Here is a 14508-nt window from a genome sequence, read left to right on the forward strand (position 1 = left end):
TATATTCATAAAGGTTCTATTTTAAAATGTATATTTATATATTACTTATATAAATTCATATTTATTATATATAGTATAATACATATGTGTGTGTGTATATATACATATATATATATACACATATATGTATATATATATACACACATATATATATACACATATATATATGTATATATATATACACATATATATATATTTTTTTAACCAAACATCAAGACTCATGCAGCTACCATGTGGAATTGGCCCAAGTGACAAACAGGCCAACAGAGGATGAGCAGAGAGCCCCCAAAGACCCATGCACACACAGGCGTTGGCTTTATGATAAATATGGCTTAGAAAACAACAGACTTTTCGAAAACTCATGCTAGAAATATTGGATTTCTATATACACATATTTATATGGAGGAAACCTGTCTCCATAAATAACTACATCAAGAAAATCAATTTCTGAGTATCAAAACCTGAATTTGAAAGACTAAACAAGAAAACTTTTAAATATATTAAAATTATTGCTGTTATAAAAAAATTACCTTTACAATATTCTTAGGGCATGAGAAGATTGTTTAAAGTGGGCATTAAAGCATTAACTAAAACTGAAAAGATTGATTAAATTGAAATTGAGAAATTGTGTTCATTAAAACACAGCATTATTCAGCAGATGGATAGGCGAGCCACATAAAACTGAAATGAAATTTAAAGAAAAGATTAATGTAAAATTTAGGATAGAGATTACTTTCTGAGGGAGGGGCACACAGAGGGATTCTTAGCTGGTAAAATTCTTTTCTTGATCTGGGCAGTGATTAGAAAGGTGTTTGCATAATAAAAATTTCACTAAGCTTTCTATTCGTTTGGGTGATTTTCTGAATCTGTGTTTTATTTTAAAATATAAAGTATTTTATTTTATTTAAAATATAAAGGCTAAGCAAGGAATTCCACAGAATGAGAGTGTAAGGGCCTATTCAGTCAGAGCAGCCCCACCCCAGCTGAACTGCCATTTTGTTGTAAAGCTTAAATTGACCTTGCCGCACCACCCCCCCCAACTTATTTAAAAGCAAGTCCTGGAAACCAGTTCCACGTAACAAAGTCCAAATACAAGGGTGAGTCAGGCCAGGTGGAGGTATTCAATCAGTGGGGGGATGCATACTGTCTCCTAGTTACCAAAGAGTATGGGCCCCCGCCCTTAAGGAGCCTTTTGGCGCCAATCCTAACCAAGATGTGATAGGCTGGTTCAAATGTCTATTACGGTAAATTGTAATTCAATTGGTCACCTAGAATCACTGTGGAGCTTCCTGTGTGTGTTATAATCTAACTGGCCACCTGTTGTGTGGCCAGGCCCAACCACATGGCCTTTGCTCTATAAAAGTTAGTCTGAAAAGCAGGGCAGGGTCGTCCTCTCTGGAAGGGTGGCTTCAACCAGTCTGTTTGACGGTCAGTATGATTCCTGATGCTTGGCGCGAAATAAAGCTTTGCTTGACCTTCGCTTTGTATCAGTCCCGCTCCTTTAATCACGGACCCATTATTGGCATACCCAATTTTGGGGGACCCAACAGAGAGAAAATATATACAACGGATACAATTGGCAAAAGGCTCTTACGCAGTATATATACAATCCCTACCAAAAACCAAACAATAAACAAAAATATCATACATAGAACATTCCAATCAATAGAAAAAATGTTCTAGAGCCATGAAGAGATCCATCCTAAAAGAAAAGATCCAAATGTCCAATAAATACAGAAAGATGCTTCATCTTGTTGGTAAGCATGGTCATGGACATTCACTCCCCCACGTGGGCGGTGAGCATTGGCAGGGTGGGGTAAAGAGGGGGCCACAGACTCTCCGGTGTTCCCCCAAGAGTGCTCATGGGCTCAGTCACTGCAGAGAGCAGCCTGTAATACACACTGACCTTGGAGAAACCTATGGTCCGGGGATCTACTTCTCTACTCTTAGGTATGGGAATTACTCAACTATTCCCCAACAGCAGAACAGACCAATAACTTGTCCATGTCCACACAGAGGATTAGCAGGCAGCGAGCGTTCTGTCCGCAGAAGCGTTAACCACAGCTACAGACTCCCACCCGCACGAAGTGCGCATAGCGCTTTCTCCTCTACACTGTCACTTTCTCAGACAATCTAAACCACAAGCTGTAACCCAAGACCTTTGCCTCTGGTCTATTTTCTCATTAGATTTTGCTAAATGTTTGTTCTATAAATGTCCCTGATACAAAGCAGTAAGATATTCTGTCTTGTCAATAAGAAATATAATAATAATAATAAAATAAATCCGAAGAAATAAAATCAGAGATCAATGCGATGTGGGAAACGGAAGCAAAATTAAATTAAACTCCCTTCCTACTTGCAGCCCATTGATGACTCCTGAAACAGCAAAGTGACATTCCTGTAAGAGCCCAGCTGTCTTGATGTTCATACTTCACTGAGGGCAAAAGGCAATTTTAGCTTAGCATTATCCCAATCCTCTAAGATCCTGTAAGTCAACTTTAACACACACAAATTCCTTTGGAAACTTCCTTTATCTCTAAACCCCCAAGCACATGGCCCACCGATACACATCTGAAGGGTCTCGTGACTCAAGTTTTATCAGACAGTGATGGATGAAGTTTTCCTAACAACAGCTTGCCCCCTCAAAGCCCTGGAAGCCTTGCTGCCAAATTCCTTAGATTTACACGATCCCTGACCCCCTCCCAACTTGAAAGGATATAATGGGCTACGAACCCTGTGCCGTTCTTTCTGCCCCCACGTCCTGTCCCCGCGCTCTAATAAAACCACCCTTTTGCATCAAAGACATCTCAAGAATTCTTTCTTGGCCATCAGCTCCGAATTCTGACGTCTTTCGCACATCAAGTCACTTCTGTTCCCAACGTAAATGTGCAAAGTGGTCATTTTGTTTCTTCTACATATTTTAAGAATTTACCCTGTTCAAGACACTGCACTGGCTATGGGGAAAAACAAAACCACAAAGGAAAGTTTTTCTTCTAAGAGACTCCCATTCTCCTTGTGGAAAGGCCAGGAAGTGGTGGTGTAAGGTGGACTGGAGCTTTCACAGAGATCTGTGGGAGTGCTCGGTGTACGGGCCTATTTAGCCAGAGCAGCTCCATCCTGACCCTGCCCTCCTCCCCCTCCTCCCCCCACGGCTTCAGGGAACTTACTTAAAAACAAGTCTGGGAAACCAGTCCCAGGTAACAAAGCCCAAATACAATGGTGGATCAGGCCAGATGGAGGTATCCTACCAGTGGGGGCGCTTACTGTCTCCCTAGCTACTAAGGAGTATGGGCCCTGCCCTTTGGGTGTCCTTTGGGCACCAATTCTGACCGAGGTGATAGGCTAGTTTAAATTTCTACTATAGGGTAAGCTGTAATTCAGTCGGTCACTTATGTGTGACCTAGCAGGACTGTGCAGCTTTCCCTGTATTACAATCTCATTGGTCACCTGTATGTGGCCAGGCCCAACCACATGGCCTTTGACCTTAAAAGCTAGTCTATAAAGAAGAGAGAGGTCACCCTTTCTGTAAGGGGTGGCCCCGACCGGTCTGTTTGACGGTCGGTTTGATTTTTGATGCTTGGAGCTTTGCTTGACCTTAGCTTTGTTTCAGTCTCGCTCCTTTGACCATGGACCCATTACTGGGGGACCCAACACTCGGGCCACAGACCACATGAGATAAGACGACGAGATGGTTTCAGCCATACTGAGGGCCATGGTCCCCAGAAAAGACTGCTTTGCCCCAGAGTATCAGCCTCCCTGAAGAAGCCCAGAACAAACAAGAAAGAGACAACCAGGAGAAGCTTGGGGGTTCAGAACAAATCTCGGATACTGACCCTGGGAGCTGTCCTTTCGAAGGAGCCTGCATTTGTTATTATTGTGAGCAGCCTACGTTCCAGCCCAGAGCGCTGGGCATGGTCAGGAAAAGACAAAGGAAGAAAACCGAGGATCTTGGACCCAGAAGCGTTTTTTGAGGATGGCAGAGCTGGCCACCCACCGGAGCCTCGTGCATCCTTGTAAACCTGCCCAGCGCCCCTTGCCAATCACAGCGGCTTGTCGCTGTACTGTCCTGTGATAGAGAAATAGAGTTCTTTTATTTAGGCCACTTTAATTTGGGGGTTTGGGTGGTTGAAATTGTCGCTGCACCGTATTAATATAATTCGATGCAATATTTATAAAATTCCTAACGTGTCCACCATGTCAAAGTGCTCCCTACATGTCAGCTGTTTTGTTGGGGCTCCCTTGGAAGGAGCGTAAGCACAGCCCATTCTGCTTCACTTCACTCCTGATTGTCACCACCCTCCGCTTCCCGAAACTATCTGACTGTACTGTGATTCCTTTCTTGGCTCATTGTTGGTCTTTTTCCTTCTTTGGTCGGCCACAGGCCATTCCTCCAGCATGTCTGTTCACCTTCCTGTCTCTCTCTAGAGTCTGTTTCTCCGCTTACATCTATCCCATCGATTTCTGTCATATTCGTGATTACTTTTTATTATTTCCAGGCTTGTAATAGGAAGACAGACCTAAGATCCAGGCCAACAATTCTAACATCGCTGCCTTTCTTTGGGCTTCATAGGTCAAGAGCGAATTCCTCCCTGAGTTCTCACTCCTCACCCCTCAAGCCGAAAAGGGAGATAACTATAATTCTCCCAATCCTTATAGCATCATCTAATGTTTTGCAAAGTACTATGGTTTGTAGGCCTATTGTTTTGCAGAGAGGCGTGGGGAATTCTAGAGCTGGGCACTCTCTCCCCTTCTCTCTCCTCCCAATATTGCATCCTAAACAGGAGGGCATTTTGATGTGTTTTGGGCAGTTGGAGTCCAGAGCCAGTGGCCAAGAAAGAATTCTTGAGGCGTCTTTAGTGCAAAAATGGTGGCTTTATTAAAGCATAGGAACAGGACCCAAGAGCAGAAAGAGCTGCCACCCTGGGGTGGTGAGAGGCAGGGAGGAATGGCGGGTGATGTACTTGCCAGACGGAGGAAGTAAAGACAAAGTGGGGATGGGTTCCCAAAGGAAAGGAGACTCACAGGACCCACAGGCCTCGCTATTGTGGGGCTAAGGTTGTTTCCCCTCTAGCAAAGCATTAACATTAGGACAGCTGGAGTTCCTGGAGGAAGGCGGTCCTCTGTGGGCTTCAGGTATTTGTCAATGGGCCACAGGTTGAGAAGGGCATTTAATTGTATCTACATTTCCTTCTGCCTTTGTTTCCCACATCAATTCGACCTCTGGTTGAATAATTCCAGTGATGGGGAGATCAGCACAAACCGCAGGAGGTAACTGTCCCTTTCCTGACAGCCCAGGTAGACAGAGACACACTGAAGCTGCCTGGGCATGAGGAGCAGGCGGGGACCCAGGGTTTTGGGACAAGGAAAAGCCCTCATGGTGAGGAACAGATTCAGATTTAAGCCAGGAATCCGGTGCCTGAAATGAGTCCCCTGGCCAGCCTCAGCCCCTGTGCCGTGCAGGCCCCCTCCTAGCCCTGTGCTATCCATGAAGGGACATGAATAGGGGAGAGCAGGGAAAGATGCTAACCCCGTTGCATCGCAGATGTGGGGAGGAAGCATCTCCTCCTCACTCATGGGCAGGCGACACTGACGAAGGCAGTCCGAGTTTGACAGATATTTTCTCAAAAAAGAAGTAATGATCTAAAATACCAGTCAATCAATGTATCTGGAACTTTCTCACTTCGTTGTTCTACTTCCTCAGTCTTGAGGAAGCCAGATGGACTTTAACTCGAATCGTTGTTAAGTCTGTCTAAGGATGTGGACGCTGATGAGGGAGCAGGACGCCGACTGAGGACAAAGCAAAAGCTGGCACCTTGCACGCCCTCCCCACCCGCTGCCCTCGGTAATATGTGTGACCCCTGACCGCTGTAAACGAGAAACAAATAGTTAACTTGCAGAGATCACCATCCTGCAGGACAGGAATCTCCCAACTATCTTGATGTGAATGGCTGGCCAAAGGACAACATGATCCAGCTGCAAGGCTTCTGGTATCCAGGCTCCTTGTAGGCCCTGTTTAGCATATGAAAGCTCCGTTGAAACCACTCTTCCCCTCACCTTCCCCCAACTGCAGGGTACAGAACCTGCCATCCCTCACAACCCGGGGCAGCGGCTCCTCCTGCCCACGGGTCCTGTCCCCATGCTTTAATAAACCACCATTCTGCACCAAAGATGTCTCAAGAATTCTTTCTTGGTCATCAGCTTTGGACCTCACCCCACCGAATCTCACCTAGGTTCTAGAACTTCATCAGACACCACCTGGCCAGTGCTCAGGCGGTGGAGTCGACAGCATTATCCTGGCTCCCTCACGGGCTATGTCCCACCGGAGTTTGCTCTTTCATGACAGAACGGCCTCTGGGTGTCTTGGCGCCAGTCTTGTTGGGGAGAAATAGGTCACCATGGCAATGCATCCTAAGGGACTCTGTCCCCAAGGATGACGTGACAAGACCTGGCTACCGCTGCCCCTGTCTGCTTCAGGGCTCACCTGCCAAGCCTCTGTCCTGTCATGCCACAGACGATTCCGAGACCAACAGGAAAAAGCAGCTTTCCTGACAAGCGGCTGGAGCCGACGGCAGCTGTCCAGAAGCAGCAGGTAACCAGCCTCCTGACCAGCCTCCAAAGACAGAGCATGTGAGCACATGCAGGGGTCAGGCAAGCACAGAACTAGGCAAACCCCTGTGAGAAACTTTTGCCTCATTCATTCCCTATGGCCTCCAAATCCCTCAAAATCTTGAAAATCTCTTGAATTTCTCCAGGTATTTGATTGGCTTAAAACCTGAACAAGCTTAGTCATGCAGATATCTCATACTGAGAACCCTGCTATTTTGCTAGTATCCAAATGTGTGCAGTTACAGAGCTGATGCCGGGAGGTGCCTCTGAAATGCCCCTGGGGATGAGGAGTGATCCTCAGCTCCACTGAAGCGGGGCGCCGGGGTCTGTGACCGTGTCCGAGGACAGGACATTGTGTAGGGAGAGGGGACTGCTGAGAGCAGAGGCTCATAGGAGGACAGGCGGGGACCCGTCCTGCCATGTTGGGAGAGTAGCCCCGTCTTCGCCTGAATGCAGGACCAAAGCCATATCTACCATATTTGGTCCTGAGCTTCATAGCCCAAATTCAAATGAGAACGTTAGAAAACGGTTGATTGAATTTGACCGCTGAACACAGATGAGCCAACAACACACAACTGTTTTTATCTGACTGAGTCCATCTAGCTGCACCAGTGAGCCGCTGCTTGTGTCCGGAAACACATAGAGGATGGTGACTCAGTTTGCTGCCAGGTCTCCACGGCCAGAGTTTTCTGGGTATATCCCAAGTCCACAATTTCCTACATGTGAAAAAAAATCACTTCCCTATCTTTATTCTCTCTAAAAAGGGACCACGTGCTGGGCTCATAGGGCCGCTGGGGGGATTAAGCCAGCACAGGAAAAGGTCTCATCGTACCTTGCACATCGTATCAATTGTGTTACGTCTTCTCTTGGTGATGAAGTCTTAGAATGTAAGTGAGGTTCGGTGGGGTAATGTCCAGAGCCAGTGACCAAGAAAGAGTTCTTGAGACATCTTTGGTGCAAAATGGTGGTTTATTAAAGCACGGGGACAGGACCCGTGGACAGAAAGAGCTGCTGCCCCGAGGCTGTGAGGAGTGGTCCATTATATACTTGCAGGTTGGGAGGGGGCAGGGATAGCGTAAGTCTGTAAGGAATTTTGGAAGCAAGGTTTCCAGGACCTTGAGGGGCTAGCTGTTGTTGGGAAAAGGTCATTTATCGCTGTCTAATAAAACCATAGTCATGAGATCCTTTAGATGTGCATCAGTGGGCCATATGCCTGGTAATGACTGTCAACACTCTCTTGGAGGGCTTGGAGATAAAGTTCCCAAAGGACACAATTGTTCAAGTACACTTACAGGATCCCTGCTGGGTGTAGGGGCCAGTCAGGCTAGGATTGCCCCTTGCCCTTAGCAAAGTGTTAAGGTACAGGCAGTTGAGTCCCTAGGGAATGTCACTCTGCCTTTTTTAAGGGCTTGTCAGTGGGTAAGGAAATTTAATAATTTTTCTTTGGCCTCTGTTTCCCACATCATATATGCCATGTGGACACAGACCGGGATGATAATTACGTTTCAGACAGATCTCAGCTTTTGATTCGTGACGTGGCTTACTGAGTTACAATTACTCAATTTGTGATAATCCAGTGAAGAATTCAAGGGAAACAAAACAAAGCGTTTTCCCTGAGCTTGGGGGGCGGCTGGGTACAGGGTGTCTCTGGAGGAAAGTTTATGTGACTTCTTCTGGGGCCCTGGGGCCAGGCAGGTGCCGGTCAGGCTCCATTTCTATGACGTGGAAGAGGGGCACACTGGGAGGGAAACAGCCAGCAGGCCAGGCACTCGTGCTGCTGTCAGGACACAGGGTGTCCCCAGGGATGTCCACATGGTCTCACGCGTTTTGCAATCATGAGTACGTTCCACGCTGTGGGCAGATCATGCTCACATAGATCCTGTCTTTGTCACACGGCCTAACCAAGGAAGAATGGCCCATGTCACCAGCAGGAGCAGCAGCCCGTTTGCTAAGATAAGAAATGGGTTCAGCCTTCCACCTCTGAAATAGAGAAGGGGCATCGATTTGCGAAGCTTCTAAATTATGACATTATTTACCTACTACCTCACTCAAGAGACATTTATTTGTATCTATTATTTGCAAAGCACTGAATTAATGAGGCTCAAGAAATGAGTGAGAGTTTCTGCTCTGGAGGAGGGAAAATCCAGGTCAATGCATAACTACTCCCGATCTGCTAGCAGATCTGTTAATAGAGTCCTCGTCCCAGTACAGATGCGAGGGACTCCTGGACAAAGTCTTCCCAGAACTGATGTTCATGGTGTCTGTTCATCTGCAGACGACCCGAGCTATAGCATGGAGGTGTCTTAAAGAGCCGCGGCTCCCCTGCAGGGGTGGCAGGTAATGGATGGGGGAGGGGACGTGGAGGGGAGCAGGAGAGCGAAGGCAAGGTGCCTCCTGCAGCGTCATCCGGTCCTGAGTGCAGGTAACGAGCTGCTCCGGGGTCTCAGGGCAAACGCTATGGATTATTCCTCGTTAAATGAGACCTTCCTTGTTAATTATTCTCTGGAACCTGAGTTGTCAAACGGGAAGGATGTTTTAGAGGAGCTTATTACTGAGAGTGTTGAGATTCAGGCTCGTCTGTCCCGTGTTGGCCTCATGGCAGAATGCTGCCCTGACCTCCTGTCGAGGTGGCAGAGAGGAGGGCTGTTGGGCTAAGCCCGACCGTGAGGACCAGACGTGGCTCAGAGGTTAAACAAGGGAAAACAAGGAACGAACAACACAAGAGATCAGTGTGCACAGCGCATGGGTAACTCAGAGCAGCCTGAGGCATCTGACGGCTGTGAGTCAGAAGCACTCTGTCTAGGAGGACCTCCTCGGAAAGGAAGGGCAGGTCTAGAGCCTGGAGAGATGGGGCCACAGGGGCGAGGGGCCAGCATTGCTCCGGCTGGAGGAGAAAGACCTTGGCAACAGCAGGCCAGCCTGAGCAGCAAATGTCAGCCATTTTGGTTTCAATGACTTAGCTGGAAACCAAGGGTGATGGTGATGGGAAGTGACACTGCAGAGTGGGCGGGAGCTAGGGTCTTGGGGACCTCGTCTGCTGGCTTGCAATGCAACCAGCAGACAACTGAAGGCACCAGGGGCTGCGGAGCAAGACTGGCCCCAGACACACCTGAAACCAGACGGTGTGTACTTTCCAGTCTGTTCTTTCCACCCTCCACCTGCTTTCTAACACCCCGACCCTCAGGACTTTCAAGCAACTTTCATGCGGTGTCGCAGCTGGAAAGAACTCTAGCTTGTGTTCCGTGTGTGTACGTTCCAAAATGTGTAACCAAATGAAGTAAATGATTCACGATTATACAAATCAAGGCTGAAACTCAGCCCCGCTCATGTGTTCGTTGCCTGCCATGTTCTAGGCACGGATCTGTACACCGAGGAAAGGTGAGGTGAGGTCCCTTTTCAGATGTGGGGACATTGCTCACTCTAGGGCACCAGCTAATGCCCTGAACTTGGCTTTGGCATTTCCAGCCGGCCTTTTAGAGCCGTTTCAATCCTCTACTGTATTTCACCCCAGGGCGCGCTGTGCCTCCTTCCTGTCCTGCTCCCCTTGTTGCCCTCCCGCCCCCCGACTTGCTGCCCAGTCCTCCTCTCCAAACGTGCTCTCAGAAAAGTATCTGATGCATTAAATCAGTTTTCCAAACCCAGGTTTATGCACTCAGGAGGGTGCAGAAAGGCTTTCGAAGATCCAGGTATGACTCCTTCCAAGGGAAACATTCCCTGATCTTCAAAGATCTTATCAGCTTTTCCTAGAACGTCTTCACCTTTCTCTCTCTGCGTTTCAAAACCCGTTCTCCCTCGGTACAAAGGAGGGCATAACTGACCCACCACGTCGGGCAGAGGGAAGGTAGTGTGGGGGCAGCGTCTGTGCTGGGAGAGGGAAGGAACCGTTCTGGGCAGCACGTCCTTTTACAAGTCTGCCTTTTCCAATTTATTTCTTTCAACACAACTGAATGGAAGCTGATTGAGTTGTCAGTTAATAGATCAATAAAAACCATTTTGATGACAGATGACTGTGTAATTTCTGGCATATAACTAATAGAAAGTTCAAATAATTTAGTGTTATTACTATAACCGAACGACTTTCATCCCCCGAACTGTGGTGTATCAATGTCATTTATTTCCATGAACTAGTTTCCTCGGTATTTATATCTCCAAAATGAAGAGTAAGAAAGGAATGGATTCTGAAACTGCTCTCATTCTGATGATAAGTGGTTTTCATGGATGCACACAAGAATTGAGAAGAAGCACAGTCCTCGTTATTATAAAATGATACGCCAATAAAAAATAAGATATTTTAAAATATGTCCTGTATTTTTATTGTTTTGGTGAAATGCATGCTGATTACAGAATAAAATCTAATAGAAAATTTTTTCAAAACTTTTATAGCCTCCAGAGTACAAGAGACAAGAAAGACATGCAGATATAGAGAAATCAATAAAAGACTTGTAATTATAAAAATATAATACCTTGAATTATGAGTTCAGTGAGAAAAATTAAAGTAAAATTTCAATTTTTTTAAAGATTTTATTTATTTATTGGACTGACAGAGATCACAAGTAGCAGAGAGGCAGGCAGAGAGAGAGGGGGAGGCAGGCTTCCCACTGAGCAGAGAACCTGACGTGGGGCTCGATCCCAGGACCCTAGGATCATGACCTGAGCCGGAGACAGAGGCTTTAACCCACTGAGCCACCCAGGCGCCCGTAAAATTACAATTTTTTAAAATTGAAATGCACTCACGTAATTTTTGAAAGAGGTATTCATCAATATCCCCTCACCAACATGTAGGTATCACTGAGCACATAAGGAGTGACATAATAACCTCATTTAAAATGTCAGTGCTCACATGCGGTGGACATTAGATTTCACACAACTATTTAAACGTTTGATAAAAAAAAATGTGATGTCCAGTTTACAGTTGGCACGCCCACGTATTGTTGTTTTAGTTTGTCTTTTGTGGTTGGGAGTGGGATTTTGTTGTTTTCAATTTTTTTTTTTTTTTTTTAACTTGAGTCTCGTTGACACAGAGGGTTACAGGGGTCGAGGAGTACAGCATCCGGATTCAGCTTCTCTGTGCCTCTGTGCTCCCCTTGCTTGCAGCTGCCTTCTCTCCCCGCTCAGCAGCGCTGTGACCATGATGTATTGTTTTTTATGTTGCTTACAGAAAAAAATGGGAAGTCCCACCAAAAATGAGAGAGCGTGATGATATGTAGCCCGTGATGGAATCTCAGGTCAGATGTTTGTGTCTGTCAGGTGCCCTCCCCCGGCAGTATGGAGAGGACACTGCCGGGCTCAGAGGGGAGGCCAGGGGCATATGATAGTCTCTTCCAATCTGAGGTTTCAACGGCTGCATCCGTTTTGTACTGTTGTAACAAATTCCACACATTTGGTGGCTCAAAATAATGGGGATTGATTCTTTCTCTCCTTGCTGGTGAGCCGTGTGAAATCAACGTGCCAGGTGTCGGCCGAGTCACACCCCCTCCGAGGGCTCCAGGGCAGAATCCACCCCTTGCCTCTGGTGGCCGCTGGCGTGCCTCGGGTCGTAGTCCCTGGGCTTCCAGTCCTCCGGGCCAGCGTCGCCAAATCTCGCTCCGTTCCACCTCCGCAGTTCCTTCTCTGTGTGTCCAGCTCACGTTTCTCTCTGCCTGTCTCTCATAAGGACCCTTGACATTGCATTTAAGGTGCACCTGAATGGTCCAGGATAGACCACCGTCTCAATACCCTTACTGTTGTCACACCCGCAGAGACTGTCAGCGGCTGTAATATGTACAGGTTCCGGAGCTTGGGTGTGGGCACTTTGGGGGGGTCCATATTTCAACCTCCACACCAGCCCTGCAAGGAGACAAGCTAATTCTAGCACAGAAAATGTACTCAAAAATAGTTGTAAAATGAATGGAAAAATAATTCTTTGTTGGGCTCACTCTCTCTCTCTCAGATTAATTAATTAACTAGTTATTTAATTAATTTTAAAAGAATGAGGCACCTGGGTAGCTCAGTTGATGGAACATCTGACTCTTGATTTCTGCTCAGGTCACGATCTCAGGGTTGTGAAATCAAGTCCATGGTTGGGGGGGGGCTACATGCCAAATGTGGAGGCCACTCAGGATTCTCTCTCTCTCTCCCTCTGTCCCACTCCTCCACCACTGGCACTCTCTCTCTGTAAAAAATAATAATAATTTTTTTTTTAAAAAAAGAACTCTTTTAGCTCATCTCTACTGAATTATTTCTCTAACTGTGCATGGATATTTGGGAAATATCCAGGCTGCCTAGCCTACAGCTCAGTGATGTCCTCGACCTACCACTTCCTCTTTCCCCGGAGAGAGAAGCCCTCAGTCTCCAGCTAGCTATCCCTCCTTTTTTTTTATTCATTCACTCAACAAATACTGAGTCCAGATGCTCTGGGGCTTACAGTTTTGCAGGGAGTGAAGGAAGAGCATGTCATGGATAAGAAAACAAAAATGGAAATAGTAAGACCGGTATGACAAGCATTTATCAAATATCCACTGCCGTTAGATTGCTGAATTATCAAGTACAATCCTCAAGTCTGAGAACTCTTCCCTTGAGCTGGGAGATGAAACAGCGAGGTGAAGGCACTAAAAGATGTCGCGGTAATTGATAGCGTACTACCGAGCGCCTTCGCAAGGTTGTTACCTGGGGTTGCGCGGGAGGGTAGCAGTTTGGTCCTCCTGTCTCTCAACATCTTGCTCTTCCTGTTGTTTTTCAGGTAGGCAGGTGGACGGAGACGATGGGAAATTTGAGTGGAGGCCACGTCGCGGAGTTTGTCTTGGTGGGCTTCCCTACCTCGCCACCCTTCCAACTACTCCTCTTTGTCCTCTTCCTCGCAATTTACCTGCTGACACTGTTGGAGAACGCGCTCATCGTTTCTACAATCTGGCTCACTCCAAGCCTCCACCGCCCGATGTACTTTTTCCTCGCCCACCTCTCCTTCTTGGAGCTGTGGTACATCAATGTCACGGTTCCCCGTCTTCTGGGAGCATTTCTCACCCAGGACCGAAGAGTGTCCTATGTAGGCTGCATGACCCAGCTCTACTTCTTCATTGCCCTGGCCTGCACTGAATGTGTCTTGCTCGCGGTCATGGCCTATGACCGCTACCTGGCCATCTGTGAGCCCCTCCGGTACCCCACTCTCATGCCTTCCAGCCTGGCGATTCGCCTTGCAGCTTCCTCGTGGGGTAGTGGTTTCTTCAGCTCCATGATGAAGCTTCTTTTCATTTCCCGACTGTCCTACTGTGGACCCAACATCATCAACCACTTCTTCTGTGATATCTCTCCCCTACTCAACCTCACCTGCTCTGACAAGGAGCAAGCAGAACTGGTAGACTTCCTCTTGGCCCTGGTGATGATCCTTCTCCCTCTGTTGGCTGTGGTTTCATCATACGCTGCCATCATCGCCGCCATCGTGAGAATTCCTACTGCCCAGGGCCGTCGCAAGGCCTTCTCCACCTGTGCCTCTCACCTGGCAGTGGTTGTCATCTACTATTCCTCCACCCTCTTCACCTATGCGCGGCCCCGGGCCATGTACACCTTCAACCACAACAAGATCATCTCTGTGCTCTACACCGTCATTGTGCCATTCCTCAATCCAGCCATCTACTGCCTGAGGAACAAGGAGGTGAAGGATGCTCTCAGAAAGTCGGTCCTGGGCAGATGCCACTATTCTAGGGATGTTCCAGATTGATGTGCAGCAGAACCTAGCAGGCAGGCAGGCAGGAACAGCGTCTTAGTAGTGCCACGTCAAGGAATCATAAAATAGGCTCAGAGGGAACATAAGTATCAATTAGTAGGTGGTTCTGCTAAATAGCCTCTGGGAATCTCTTGACACAAACAAACGTTTATGAGTCATTGATCTTGAACAGGTTTTCTGAACTAAAGTTGAGTTAGCTGCAT

The 14508-nt window shown here is 47.1% G+C and overlaps 1 protein-coding gene across 1 annotated transcript; it reads left to right on the plus strand.

Moving 5' to 3' along the window:
• Nucleotides 1-13345: 13345 nt before the first annotated feature.
• Nucleotides 13346-14299, plus strand: LOC116575738 (olfactory receptor 6P1). The gene has a single exon (XM_032317170.1). It carries the CDS (start codon nt 13346-13348, stop codon nt 14297-14299), a length of 954 nt encoding a protein of 317 aa, XP_032173061.1.
• Nucleotides 14300-14508: the final 209 nt, after the last annotated feature.

The sequence above is a fragment of the Mustela erminea genome, chromosome 17 (assembly GCF_009829155.1).
Source record: "Mustela erminea isolate mMusErm1 chromosome 17, mMusErm1.Pri, whole genome shotgun sequence".
Lineage (NCBI taxonomy): Eukaryota > Metazoa > Chordata > Mammalia > Carnivora > Mustelidae > Mustela > Mustela erminea.